Source organism: Cheilinus undulatus, linkage group 16, assembly GCF_018320785.1.
Source record: "Cheilinus undulatus linkage group 16, ASM1832078v1, whole genome shotgun sequence".
Lineage (NCBI taxonomy): Eukaryota > Metazoa > Chordata > Actinopteri > Labriformes > Labridae > Cheilinus > Cheilinus undulatus.
In genome coordinates, this window is record NC_054880.1 from 41,620,350 (window position 1) to 41,635,220 (window position 14,871).

The 14,871-nt window shown below is 39.7% G+C and overlaps 1 protein-coding gene across 1 annotated transcript in view; it reads left to right on the top strand.

Moving 5' to 3' along the window:
* adgrb2 (adhesion G protein-coupled receptor B2) overlaps window positions 1–14,871 on the top strand; it is a 344,844-nt gene that overhangs the window by 306,566 nt on the left and 23,407 nt on the right. The window contains exons 28-31 of the mRNA XM_041809355.1: window positions 5,392–5,431; window positions 5,829–5,843; window positions 9,602–9,774; window positions 10,123–10,842. Of these exons, the coding sequence (XP_041665289.1) occupies window positions 5,392–5,431; window positions 5,829–5,843; window positions 9,602–9,774; window positions 10,123–10,842 (948 nt within the window). The remainder of the gene's footprint in view (window positions 1–5,391; window positions 5,432–5,828; window positions 5,844–9,601; window positions 9,775–10,122; window positions 10,843–14,871) is intronic.

The window sequence follows — 14,871 nt, forward strand, 5'->3', positions numbered from 1 at the left end:
GCCAGGCTAGCTGTTTTTACCTTGTTTCCATTCTGAGATAAGCTGCGTAAACTGCTTGCTTGTTTGTTACTTTCACTGTTAGTTCATTTTACAAATATGGTACAGTCTGCCAGGTAACAACTTTAGAGGCTCTGGTAAGCATATTTAAAATATCTGATTAAACCAAGCTAGCTATTACTTCCTGTTTCCAGTTTTAGCTACGCTAGCTTGACTAGAAGCTCAAATTGGTTATTTTGATTTTACGTTGCTTACACATATACAATATGGAATAACGTGCCAAGTCACAAGTCAAGAGGCACTGCTAGACAACATTTATCAAGTTGGATTTAGCCAAGATAGCTGTGACCTATTGCTAGCTTAACTGCTAGCTTAACTGCTTATTTCGATTTTTAATTTGTCATGCAAATATGGTTAAATCAGACAAATAATTGGCCCTGAGGTGCCGGTCGGCATGTTTTGTAACATTGAATAGAGCTATAGAAGCTGTTTCGAATACAAACTAGCTTCTGTACTCGCAGTATTCAAACTGATGCAATAGGCCGGTGGCAGAAATACTCATAAGCTAAACCAATTCAGTAAAATTGTAAAATTTTACAATATACATTGCACCTGTTTATGACTGGCACTGTTTCCCACAATGCAAAGGGCCAACTTGTTCGAGGTTGAAATGGCAGACAGAAACAGTGTGGATTTATGGTAATAGCATTAGCATTAGCATTAACTCTGCCACTTTTACAGTGATGCAAGTAAATTGTCAGTAGATTTACTTTCTCTGAGTCCTTCTATAGCGGCTTCAAATCTCACAGGTGAATGTACATTTCTGCAAAATACATGATTATTGGAATTATACACTTGTAGAGGGTTTAGCCATTATCTGTTGTTTACTCTGATTTTCCATGCCAGAGAGCAGCCAACTCAGGCCCAGCAAAATAACGACCAACTTTCAGTCATATAGCTGTTAAACAAAGGACTACATTCAAGATGTATGTAGTATGCAGTTTAAAAAACAAGCTATCTGCCAGCACAAATTTCACATCATACAGACATGAGAGCGGAATAAAACTTATAGCTCTGGGGAAGACAAGATTAAGTTTGATTAATTTATTTGTGTTATGTTCACATATTCCACCTTTAAACGTAGTATTAGCTGTGTTTTGTATAGTAGTTCTTGTAGTGTAGTCAAATATGCAAAAACTGTCTGTCTTTGGGCGTATTGTATTGATTCAGAGAATGGTAATTTCTTTGTTGTTGATTTTGTCAGTGACCTCACTCAGTCTTCTCTGTTCTACAGCATCATTACTCAGTCAATAGGGCTCAACAATAGGACCGTGTTCCCTTTTGGTGTTTTTCCCAAACAGTTGACATTGATGACTCACTGTGCTTAATCTGTGAGGCTGCTACAGAGCAAGTGTGTGAGCTTCATAGTTAAAATAAAGATGATTTGTTTTTCTCAAATTGAATGAAAGAGACAGAGAGACTACGTAAAGGGAGAGAGAGAGGTTTTCTTTCATATCCGCATTCGTCCATTTAGCGGAGACCCATTTATGGAGCTGCGGGTGATTTGCGTACTAAGAGCTTTTCCGTTCCTCTGAGACCCTCACACATTCACTCAGTCTTTCTCTCAGTTTTTCATTTCCCTCCCTTCCTCTTCTCTTTGCCTCTGTGGCGTGCCCAAACTGTCTAAAATCTGTAGTTTATTATCCAAACAAAGGCTTTTGTAAGTGAATCCCGCCGAGGAATGGAGGAGGCTCTATCGTGAGAGAAAAGAGGACCACATCTGCATAGCAATGAGCTTCACTTTTACAAAAGTTTGAGGAACTTGGGGGGTGGCCATTTTGAAAATAGCACTTTTCTTCTTTTAACCTATCGCCTTCTGGGTTTGTTTCATTCCCCTGTGAAGTAATACCACCTTGCTTTTCCACAACCAAGCAACTAAATACTGCTTTTTTTGACCTCAAAATACCTTATCTGCATGAAACCTGAGCAGTGACGGCGGGATAAAGCTCCGGCGGTTCAGCGTTTCAGTCACCAGTGTGAATGAATTGCAGAAGCATTTAAATTCCTACAGAATTTTTCCAGTCTAAGGGAAACTCAGCTAGAAGGTGGCAACATTTTGCTTGGATTGGCACAGTGGATAATAGTTTTGCTGCTGTGTAAATTTCTGTCCCTGTTTCCGTCCCAATGATAGCGAGGAGGCTGATGAAGCATACAGTAGCATTACATACCTGGCAGAACTCCACAGAGTCCTGCTCATGTCTTTCAAACACTGCTTTTGGATGTGACGCTGTGAACTGATACACATCATGAACAAAACAGCAGCAGGTCACCAGTTTAGCTTTTTGTTACATTATTAGCATTCTTTTTGGCTACAAAAGGCTTTGAACAAGTCACAATAATGAAATGAACACTGATCGAGCTCTTTTGAGGGGATTTGGTGGTAGAGAGCGAGTGAAAATCAAAGCAACAAGTATTAACTCAAGAATCATCAAATCAGAAATTGCAGTGGTGGTTTTTTTTTGACGGTCTCCCAGCTGGAACAAAGGTTTAAGCTGTCTAGCAGTATTGCCTTCAGCAAAGTTCACAATGTACCATTTCTGTGCAGCTCTTTTAGTCCCATCTGTTTTCATCATTTGGAGTTTGAACTTCTACAACTAAGCTCAGCCAAAGCCAGAGTCAGGGCCACCGATAAGGGGGATAAAGGGCAAAGCTTTCTGGGACCCAGCCCCATGGAGGCTGACAAACCCTGGTTGATTCCTATAAGAGAAGACAATCATATTTTACTTTTTTAACTAAAACCTCACCGTACAACAGAGCAGCAAAAATGCACATCTGAGTTATTATTTAAACCCCATCTCCTTAAAATAGCTTTTTTTATGTTAAGGTAACAGTAAGCTGGCAAATTAACTTAACTGTCAGGCCTGTAATTTGGACTGTGCATTGCCATACCAGGACTTTCAAAATTAAAGATGTCAAAAGAAGAAGGTTAAGGGAAGGATGGAGCTGGCTCACCACAACAATGCCTTGGTAACATACCTCTTTTGTTGTCAGTGCCAAAATCTAATCAGTGCCTGGTAAAATTCTAGGTAAATTTTAGCCAAAGGCTACCACTAATACCTCTGATTGGATCTCCTTACTTACTTAGGCCCATAACTCCTTGTTGGGGTGTACAAGTTTGGATCTACCTGCATTGATATTAATTCACATCTTACTCAGTAACCATTAACTTGGCCTTTCTAGGGCCCACTCATGCCTTTGGGCAGCCTTGCAAACAATAGCTGTGAAGTACCGACCTACAACTTGCAAGTCGCATGGCCCACCTCTGCTAGCTGCCCCACAAGGATTTGTTGACTGAACAGTACGGTACTTTTTTCTTAAAATACATGATCATGGTCTAATAAGGGGGAACAGCTGTTAAGAGTGGCACTGCTAACATTGTCTGCTCTGTTGTGTAGCCCAGCAATTTTTCAGCAGTGAAATTGCTGCTTACTAAACAGAATAAAGGGTGCAAGTTTTCAGTAGCATAAGTTCATATCTAATGTGTGATGCTAGCAGCTATAATTGCAGTCAGGGTGTGTGTCAGAATCGTGTGCTGGTGTATTTGAATGCAGTATTCTTTTAAATATAAATAAACTTCATTTGAAATGCATCTTGTACATCACATTTAATTTAATATACTAAAATAATACAACAAAGACAACAAGAAGTGTCTTGTCTGTTTGTCTGGTGCTTTAAAAACAGATTAAATGACTGAATAAAAGCTATCAGGAACAGTTAAATGGAAGTGTTTTATTGTTATGTAATTTAATTTCCTGTGATAACAGTGTGTGAACTTGTGATCAGGGGTCCTAATAAAGTATTCTTGCTGCTGAGCAAATACCTTCCAATCAGTTAAAACTTAAATTATGATAACAGTGAGTAATCCAATCTACAGCTCTGAAAATACAAAGGAAATTGTCAAAATGTGGCACTGTTCCTTTAAGATGGGATCACAGTGGTAGTGGGTAAACAAGATGAAGCTGGTTTGAAGAATGTAGCTAACGCTAGCAGTGCTAGCACTGGGCTGAATGTTGTCACTGAATGCTTTGGTTATATGTGAGTAAAGCCTGGCACAGCCTACATACAACTTTACCATTGTAGCATTTGTGGATCAATAGTTGCTCAGTTGTGCTGTCCCTTTAAGATGCTATCGGTGCCATCTTTTCACCGTTGTTTACATACAGGTTTTATAACATTGTGGCAGCAAGGAAGTAGCCATTAATTGCAGCTAGAGTGGCTACTAGTGGTGGCTGGCTGCATAACAATTCAGACAACAAATTACCAAGATTGTGGATATGACATGATTACGAAAATTAAGAGTTAGATTACAATGACCAAAGGACTGGACATTTGATTATTTACCTCCCTAATCATGTACATCCCTAGATTTAAAAACTCATATTTTTAAGAAGTTGTGCCACAGACTGACTTTTAAACACAGAAAACACCTGCGCTGTCTGACGTGCATCAAAATGACTGCCCTGTTATTTTCTATGAGCAAACCCACACTGGCAATAGCCAGACGCTTGTGGATACACCACAGCACTTACGTCACTGCTCTATTCAGGACGCCCCCAGTATTTCCCCATGAGAACAGCTGTTTTGTCCTTCTCGGCTGCCGTAGTAGCAGCTCTGTTTGAGGCAGTTTGAGGGCACAGAAAAAGAAATACTATCTTTTGTTCCAGGAGTAGAATAGACAGGAGGCCTCGGCTGCTGGTAAAATACCACTGCTATTGTTTATTTACTTACCTGGTGAGGTGCAGAGGTGATCCCTGAGCGGGCTTTTGGCTCTGGTATCAAGCACCTGGCAATGCAGTGGCGAGTGAGGAGTTTAACCTTTGTCGGTATGTGTGAAGGATGGCAATTGAGGCGGGTCAAATGATGCGACCCGCCAGTGTGTTTTATGCTTAGTACTTTTGCTTGTATATGACCTACAAAAGTAAACAAGACTATCAGTGTTAGGACTTTTTTTATGTAGTTAAATCTTGTGCTGAGGCTGCTTACATGGAGTAGGTGGCACATAAAATAAGGTATCTTTTTAAGATTTTGCCAGGTAGACATTTGCTCTGTGCGATAACCAAGACAGACACAATGTGAAATCTTTTTGCAGTAGCTTAAAGGGGACACTTTCTGACTTATAGTAAGGACTCTACTGATCGAGTGGTTGATTGTCACCATTGCAAAACATCACATACTCCTTTAAAGAGAGAAAATACATCATCAGAGTCATTGGATTCAGCATAAGCTTTTGAGAGCCGGTTCTTTATCAGGCCTGTGCCTCTACTAATGTGTTGAATTTGGTAACTCATGCACACGCATTGTCTCTTTTCTTCCCACCATGCCTTCTTCTCTCAGACGGATTTCGAGAAGGATGTGGACTTGGCATGCCAAACAGGTGAGCTCCCGATTCCACTCCATTTTTCTCTCCCCTTTTCTTCCTTTGTCTCCTTTTTTTTGTCAAACAGCGGATTAGCATTGCAAAGAGTCTGTTACATTCTTAGCTCGCTGCCGTGCATGCAGATGCGCTGACAAGAGACGAGGTGCTACATTTCCACACAGTTGTTCACAAATCATTATGCTTTATCAATCACACTGATTCTGCCCAATAAGTGTTTAGCGAGCATATGTTTGGATGGGACTGTGTTTAATTGTGCATGATGAGAACTCCCCTCAATGTGTTCACTGCAGTCCCGTGTATGCCTGTTTTTGGATGTGTTACAAATGTGCCACAATCTGGTTTGTGTTGTTTTGAAATAATAACGCCGTCACTTTCCCCCCCTTCACCCCTGCAGAGAGAGGACACCCATGTAAGTTTTGCACCCATCTGATCTCCTTTGCACTGCCTGGTTCAACCCTAGACTTCAGCAATCCCTATAGACGAATCCGGGTTAGGTGGAAACATTTGCACACTGTAGATAGTGCAAACAATTTTTTTTCTTGGCTTTTCTTGCCATCAATGCCATCAACAATACTAGAAATATGAAACTCAGATCTTTTGTTTTTTTAAAGGGATATTTCAGTGTTTTTGAAGTTGGGCTGTGTAAGGTACCCTTTAAGCATGATGTGCTTGGGAGAAGTTAGGCTATACAGCGCTACAGATGGATACAGTTTTCCACATAATTTAGCAAATCTTTGGTAGAAATGGGCCAAAAAAAACAATGTTGGCTAAATTACACTATTTTGAACATTTTTTAAGTGTTTTATTTTTTACCCAGTAAGCCTCTGGTTTTGGCACTTTTTTGAAAAGCAGGTTTAAGCTACATGCTCTCCACCTCAGTGTATCACTCTCTTTGGCATGCAGGCTTCAACAGAGACAACAACAAAATCTAGTTATTTAAGCTTAGTTTTCCACTTCAACAGTCGAGGCACAGAGAGTAAATACTATCGACTGTAGCTTTTCTAATTATCAGCCATTAGAAGAATAAAGTGTCAGACATAAACTTACTTGGATGACAAATTTTCATTCAGCTCTTCTGTTCAGGGTCAGTCTTACCAATTCATCTTTGGAAAGTTGACGTTAGGTAAAACACCGACGTTAAGTAAGGCAGGGAACTCGGGATGGGGAGTGATGCAGGCTGCAGGCGTCTGTGAACCGTTCTCCTCTGATCTGATCTGAAGTCCCACTCATGACAGCAGTAACTCCATTGGAATAACAACAGCAAACGATCGCAGGTAGTGCAATCCATCCTACAAGATTAGAAGAGAGGAAAGGTAGTCTGTAATTTTGACTTGAATGGCTTTTTTAGCCATTATACACACCTACATCAACAGGTAACCCAGGATCGCTCCTGTTAAACAGTTTCTATCCTCTCTCTTTCTTCCTGCTGAGTCTCCATCTGCAGAAGTTGTTCCTTGATCGTCACTTGAGTCTCTCAGATTTAGTTTTGTTTAAGCTTAGTGTGTTGTTGTTGTCTCCACTGAAGCACACATGCCCAAACAGATGATCCAAGATAGGGATACACTGAGGTGAAAGGACATGTAGCTGAGGCTTACAGTGTAAAATAGTTTAAAACATAGAGGCTTTCTCAGTGACAGATTAAACGCTTCAAACATTAAATGTTGCTGAGAAACTGTACCCATCATTGCACTGTAAAGACAGCTTCTCCAAGTGTGATCTGCACCCTGATGTCTCTGGAGACTACTATTGTCAACACTTACACAACCCAATTTCAAAAATGCTTAAATATTCATTTAAAAGGACAGCAGCTATAGAAGGAAACTGGGGTAGAGTGAGGATAACCAAATTGGAAAGGAGCAAAGGGTTAACGTTGGCATGAGTTTGACCCCAACCTTTTATTTTTTAAACTCAAATGCAAACACTTCATCAAATCAGCCAAACACAAAACTAAAGCTAATTTAAACTGTTTTTGAATGCAGTTATCTCCTACATTGTGGATTCCTGCACCATTAAGCTTAATTTTGCTTTATTTAGACCTGTTAGCCTCATTTGGGGACATTTTGTCTGCCATGTTAAAAGCCAATGGCATTTTTCAGTTTACATTAAAGGTGGCTAAATTGTTCCAAAGGCAATTTTCACACAAAATTGGTCAAGGTGAAAAAAAATCCTTTTTTTTTTAATTTATTTATTTTTTTTGATTAAAACTTTTTAATTTAGGCTTGATTAAATGTTTCCTTTGCTATGCCATGACAACTTGACAAATAGTATCAATGGTAACAAGCAAAACACAGCTGAACAGCAAATACTCATTTGATGACACAAGGACTTGGTTATTGTTTAATGACCAAGAAGTATAAATGCCTTTGCACCATTCTACAAACGCTGATATTTTTGCACATATTTTGTTACACAGTTAAATTATGCAGTAAAATAAACTTTCTGTCCTCGTAAGAGGACATCCATTTTCAAAAACCACTCGTTTAAATGCGGTGTTTTGTTTTTTTTTATACTTATCGGGGCCTTCTGAACACAAATAGTTTGTAGAAATTAAAAATGGACACCAAATAAAAGCTCAGGTCTAAAATGGTTAAACATAATACCTGCTAGTTATTTTAGTTTATTTTATTTTCATATCTCCTTTCTTAAACAAATGCATTTAATAATGCATAGAAAATATTTTTACTAAAATTATTACAGCCAGTTTTATCTTAAAACTTTGTGTCAGGAACCTTATGAGTAACCAAAGCTTAGAATTAGATTTCTTTTCTTTATTTTTCATGTTTTAAATGTCATGGCAGATTTATCATGTTTTCTTCGTATGTACAATTTAATGATTATTTTAAATTGACTTGTGGGCCGCATGGAGTGAGAATTAGGGCCACATGTGGCACCCGGGCCACTAGTTGCCCTCCACTGTGCTAGAAGGTAATCCTGTAGAGGTTTGAGCTAAGGTTTTTCCAAACTCCACTTTGAATTTCACATTGTAGAGGAAGGACAGGAGTGGTATGTGTATTTAATTTAGCTTTTTGCCCCTAAGGCTTTAAAATAATTAATTTCTAGCTCTTGCTTTGACATTCAATAACTTTCAGTTACACACAAACTATGTGAGTGTTTGAGAATGTAACACAGAAAACAGCCACCGGATTCGTCTATAGCCCCCTTGTTTTTAGCTGTTGGATGCAAAAGTGCATGGTTCGGATTGGTTGGATTTCCAAAGCCTGTCCAGTCTTTTCCCATCACTTTGCAGCAACAGTCACAAAACAGAAAACATTAGCCTGTATACTCAGCCAGTGTCCTCACTGGTTCGTCAGAATCAGCAGGATCCAGATTCAGCTTCTGATGAAGCCTGGCATTTTGTGGCATCAACATAAAATGCTCTGCTCTACATGCTTTGGTCCAGAAGTGGATTGTGGGGCCGCAGAGTAGATATTTATTCCTCTGATGTTGACAGAATGAGCATGATATGCAGCATGAATCACCAGATGGTTTGAGTTGTGATGATAGATTGATGTCAGCTTGTGATTAAACGTCCCCTGTCATCAGCATGTCATTGTTAATTTTGGAGAAGTAATCCTAGCAGTAGAAAGTATCTTTTTGGACTGTTTTAAATCAAAAGCATGCATGAAAGCAAACCACGAGACAATGTAGGAAGTTTTATGTTGGTTATTCATGGCATTATGTCATAAAAGAAGAATCCCTCACATAGATAAACATAAAAACAAGTGAATTATAGTCATGCTTTTATATTTCTACAGAAAGAGAACAATAATGCGGTGAGCAGAATTTGGGACGGGACTCATTCATGAGGGAATTTGACCACTTTTCATTTTAAGAACACAGCATTTTGCGGTGTGGCTAACTCTCCAAGCTAATAAAAATCCTGGCTCACCAGCAAATTTTGACACAGAGCAAGACTTAGTGTCGCAGTGTCAGGTACAAAAAACAAAAACAAATCTTAGTTACTGGGCGCAATGTAAGCTCAAAATATAAAGTGAAACTTTTCTTTGAGCTGCAAACAAACTTCCATCTAAACATGTCATTTTTCCCTTTTCTCTTTTTCTTTTAAAATGAGCTTCTCCCATCTCTCCTCCTGCCTCTTAATGTTCTTTATCTTCTTCAATACCTCCCTCTCCTTGGCTTCCCTCATCTCCCCATGTCTCCCTCCAGTCATTTTCAAGGAGGTGAACACCTGCAACCCTGCAACCATCACTGGGACTCTTTCTCGCATCTCCCTGGATGATGAGGACGATCCCAAGCTGGCGGCGCATCAGGAAGGGGGAGTGGGGGTCAACTTTAGCTCCCTTCCTGGGAACATCCCCCCTCCCAACCTCATTGTACAGGTATGAGACTTAGTTTTACACAGCCTCTGAGGCATTAAAACCCAACTGTGTCTCTGATTCAACCATGCAAAAGCTTAAGAAGACATTTTAACTATATTTATCTGTTTGCCAAATATGAAGAACATCATTTATTGGGATTGCAATACAAACGCTGCACAAAAATTAAGCACATTTGCCTGTTTGTTTCCCTTTTTAATGGTGCCACATTTGTAAGGAACATGCATTTGTAGGATGAGCAGCAGAGCTGAGTATGAGGGTTCCGCCTATGAAAAATTTGCTGAATGTTCTTTTTATATGATTTTTATGTGTACATACACATTTTATTTTATTTCATTTTTTTGTCAAAAGGTGCCAACCCTTGGTGGTCTGAACGAGCTGAGCGAGACGCCGCTAAAGAAGGAGGTGAACGTGGACCAGCAGAGACAGCAGGGGCAGCAGCGTAGCGGTGCTCCCATCTACCTGTGCACCGAGAGCGGCCTGGGCTGGGCTCGACCACCCACCTCCTCCAACACCTCCCAGGACGGAAGTGCTGGAAGCGGGGGAAGCGGAGGTGGAGGGGGAGGAGGAGGCGGCGGAGGTGGAGAGGGAGACTACATGGTCTTACCTCGTAGGACGGTCAGTCTCAAACCTCCAGCGTCTTCCTCCCAAGGAGGAGGCCTGGGACTGGGGGGCGAGGACAAGCCCCTCAACATCGCAGTGGATGACCCCCCCTTCCCTCCTCCTCCCTCTCCCCTCACCCTGCACCCAGCCGAGAGCGAGGCCTACCCGGCGGATTTTGTGCCGTCAAGTGTGGGCGACATGAACATCGCCATGAACCTGAACCGCTCCTACGGGACGATCAAAACCATACCCCATGGTCACGGCCACATGATGAATCAGGGGGGTATAGTGCACCCCCACGGAGGACACATGCACTCCCATGGGCACTCGCTCCAGCTGAAGCCTGGCCAGAGGCCATCGGTCAGACAGATTCTGACAGGGGGAACCACGGTGGAGAGGACCAGGACTCTACCACGCAACCTGGGCAGCACCAACGCCAACACCAGCGTCTCTGCAGGATCTCTGGAGGTGGGTAAGAGGTTGTGGAATGAGGGTGGAGGGGGATCCTTGTGGCAGCTCCCTCACTGTGTCTACCCTTTGCTTGAGCACACTCTTTGGGTTTGGGCTTGTGAATGTTGTGGTTGTGTGACAAAGAGAAGAAAGCTAGGAGTGAAAGGTTTCTGCAAAAATACAAAGGTCAATAATGTTAACATTTCATTTGGCCTATGACACGAATTTTACCACTTCCTAACATCTTAAAGAAGAGAATGCAAGAACCAATGTTTTCATTGAATTTAGTGACACTTTGATAAGGAAAAAACTAATATGCATCATGATGCAGAAAATGAGATGCTGATTTCTATACCACACTAATTGATGTGTTGTTGAAATTGATGGAGTCACTGTGAGAAATAGACATTGCAGGAAAAATTGGTTTTTAAGTGAGGAGATCGTAAAGACTCACAAATGGACAGTGTGTACAGATTAACTTGTTAGTTTGATGAACTGCCGATGATAGGCGATCAGATTTATCATTGTGTCCTTTTAATTTTAATTTTATAGTTTTAAGTAAAAAGACATTTTCTGAAGTAAAACTGATAACTTATTGGAAAGATTCTGTAACAATTTATGTAAAATAGGTAGTTCTTTGATTTAAATGTTGCTAAGTTTGTTTTTTAGCGTCTCTACAGTTTTACACAACTGCCCTCTTCCTCTTTTGTCATTTATCAGCAGTTAGCAATAAGGGCAGCCCATAAGAGGGGAAAGGAGGAGAACTTTCTAGGGCCCAACCTCATAGCAAGGTTATACTAGTTAAAGAAAACAAACCAAATAACTAAAACAAAAATGTCAAATAATTTTTGTTAACTGAAACTAAATAAAACAAAGCTTTACAAAAAAACAACCAAAAAACTCACTAAAACTGAATTAAATTAAACTAAAATAAGATAAAATTAGGGACAAAAGATCCTTAGTTTAGCCTTTGACATAAGTAGACTGACTAGCATGTACACCCAAGCCTAGAGAGAGTAAAATCAGCCAATCTGATTGAAGAAGACTTCCCAGAATGGTGATTTTAGGTCTTTAGTTTTATACAAACATCAAAATGGAGTAAATAAAATAAAAAGTGAAGAGCCCTTTTGGGAGCCTGATCAGTATCTCCCGATCTCCTCATCTGTATTTCATATTGCCAAAAAAAAAAAAAAAACACACACACACAACAACTAATAAAAACTAAATAAAACAATGTTTTTTCTTAATAGAAACTTAACTAAAAAACCAGCGGTAAAAAAATTAAAAACTAATACAAAATTTAAAACTATTATAACCTTGCCTCAAAGGAGTGCCTGTGAAGGTCAGCAAAAACATTGTGAATAGTAGAGTTAGGCTATAATTACCATAATTTACTTTGACACAAAATAAAAACTATTCTTATCAAAGCAACAAAAATCCTCATTGAGTAGTTTGTTGCTCCAGGAAAAAGTGTCCTGTAGTGAAATGTAAACTTTTTTTCTTATAGCACAATGAGCCCTTTCTGAACCCACAGACCTGAAGCTATTTGATATTAATTAGTAGTGCTGCACAATTTGCTAATAATGTTAATAATGATTTTACTGGACAATGTTGAGAATAGTGACTTTGATTAGAAGAGCATGAGAGCCCATTTTTAACTCGAACATCATCAGAACCCAGGAGACACACAAGCACATTAAACTTGAGTTTAGTAACAAATCATAAAACCCTGATTAACCAAGACCAACCCAGGCAGCCAGGAACCCAGCTACATATGTAAAGACCTAGGACCAGAGATGAAGGAGCATATAAGATATAAGGAAGAGACAGAAGAGAACAGAATTGATAGAGTAAGAATAGATAATCAAATAAAAAGGGATAGGTATTTAATCAGAATACAAAAATTATAAGGTAAGAATCAGTAAAATAATAATCATCATCAGGTAAAACAGAATTAAAAGCAAAATGAAAATACAATAAAAGTGATGGTATGGGGTAAAATGTCTAAATGAGAGTTTCATATTGGCACTATCGTAAACTGAAAGGCCTTTCTGCAAGCATTTTTGTCAACCTTTCAAGTACTATTTAATTCCATGACCTCAAAAGTCAGAAACAGAGGCAACTTTGTAGGTATAATTTTAACCAAATAATAACTAGTAAACTTACTTTTAAGCTTCAAAAAAAGGATAAATGTTATCAAAGAGGGTTTGCACTAAAGCTACTGATCCATCACACATGCATTTTTATTAATAAACCACATTTTGTGCGGGCCCATTCGCCGGGCTTTTCAGGGGCCCAGCCATTTCTGTAGGCAGGCCTGGTGAGCAAGCAGCTTTCATATGTGCCACCATCTGGCGGAAGTGTCACATAATAACCGGATGTTGGTAAAAATAATGGCAAAATGTATTTTAGGTGAGGTGCAGGGAAGCAGTTAATTTTTAGAAATTAATAAACAATTACATTTTCAAAAATCATGGCACATGTCTAGGCAATATGTGGCATCAAAACATTTTAAGCAGTATCTATTATATAATTTCTGTTCTATTCTATCACCATGTGTCAAATATATTGTATAATCAGTTAAATGTGTGGCTCAGAACAGCCTGCTTTAACCATTTCAGCTGAGTAATATTGACTTTGGCTCACACTATGGGCATTAAAATTAGATATTTTTCTTATAACAGACATCTTCTTCCCAGATCAGTATGTGCGTGTTGTGTGTCCGCCAGTGTGTTTTGTGTGCGATACCCCTTCCTTACGGTACAAGGTGGCCTAGCAGATGGACTGAGACAGGCAGGATCCAAGGAAATACCCCTGGCGAATGTCTTTCAGCCCACCTTAATTTCACATACACACAAAAACACAGACACATAAACACACATGCACGAACACTTTGGATCTTCTCTCCCCCCTTGGCATCTTGCTGACTCACAAGGTTGATTACAGAGATGGAAACGACACTTTCACCCAAAAAGTGCAGATGCTTCATTAAGTCGGGCTGAGGACGTTGAGGACGAGTCATTAAAAGTCATAAAATATCACTGTCAGAAGAGTTACAAGTGTACTCTGTAAAAAAAGAAAACTCCTCATGGGAACCTGTGGGACGTAATTTACTGCTGCAATTTCACCCTGTTTGAATATGCTTGATTTGGAGATGGATATCAGAGCGTGCCTCTCAAGATTAAATCACAGCAGTGTTTTACACCCTAATTCAGATATGGTGGCGCCTAATAGAGGGATCAGGCAAATGTGCTCACAGTGTTCATTTCACTGTTGATTTTTAGGTAGGCTTATAAATTTACACTCTAAATGGTTTAGTCAAGGCGTGAAAAGTACCATAGAGCATTATTAGAACCATTTAAGGGAGTGCTGTAACACAGTGGTTCTCAACTGGTCTTGCATCAGGACCCATCAATGCCTTCTTAATGACAGATTACAACCCAAAAACCTAATTGTTTTCTATCATAACCACATGCTTTTATTGTGGAATGGTTCTGTCTTGAGTTAAGAACGGTGGGACAAAGAAGTGGAGACATGTTCAAAATAGAAGCACATCATAAACTTTATGCCACTTATTTCCAAGTGGATCTGGCTGCAGACCTCTATAATGAGGCAACCTTGACTGTGGGCTGGGAAAGTTTCATTACCCAAGCTGGAACCAGAATGACTTATATTTTCTATTTGTGAATGAAAATTAAAAAGTTACTGAGGGGGTAAATTTAAACTTAACACACCATGAACTAAGGAAAATCTTGATAGGGTTAGGTGCAGGGACCCTAACCCTAAAGGTTAGGGTAAGGAGGAAATGAATTTAAAAAATAGCACACTTCAATCTAAGTATAACCCAAGGGGGGTTAGCGTTTCGCAACAAAAACCTAAAGGTTAGGGTTAGGGAAAGAAGGAGAGGAATAAAAAATAACTCACCGCAAAGTAACAAAAACCTCAAGAGCGTTAGGCAACAGAACCCTAAAAGTTAGGGTAAGGAGGAGGGAAATGAAAAATAACTCACCACAAGCCAAGGACAAACCACAGAGGGTCAGGGTTAGG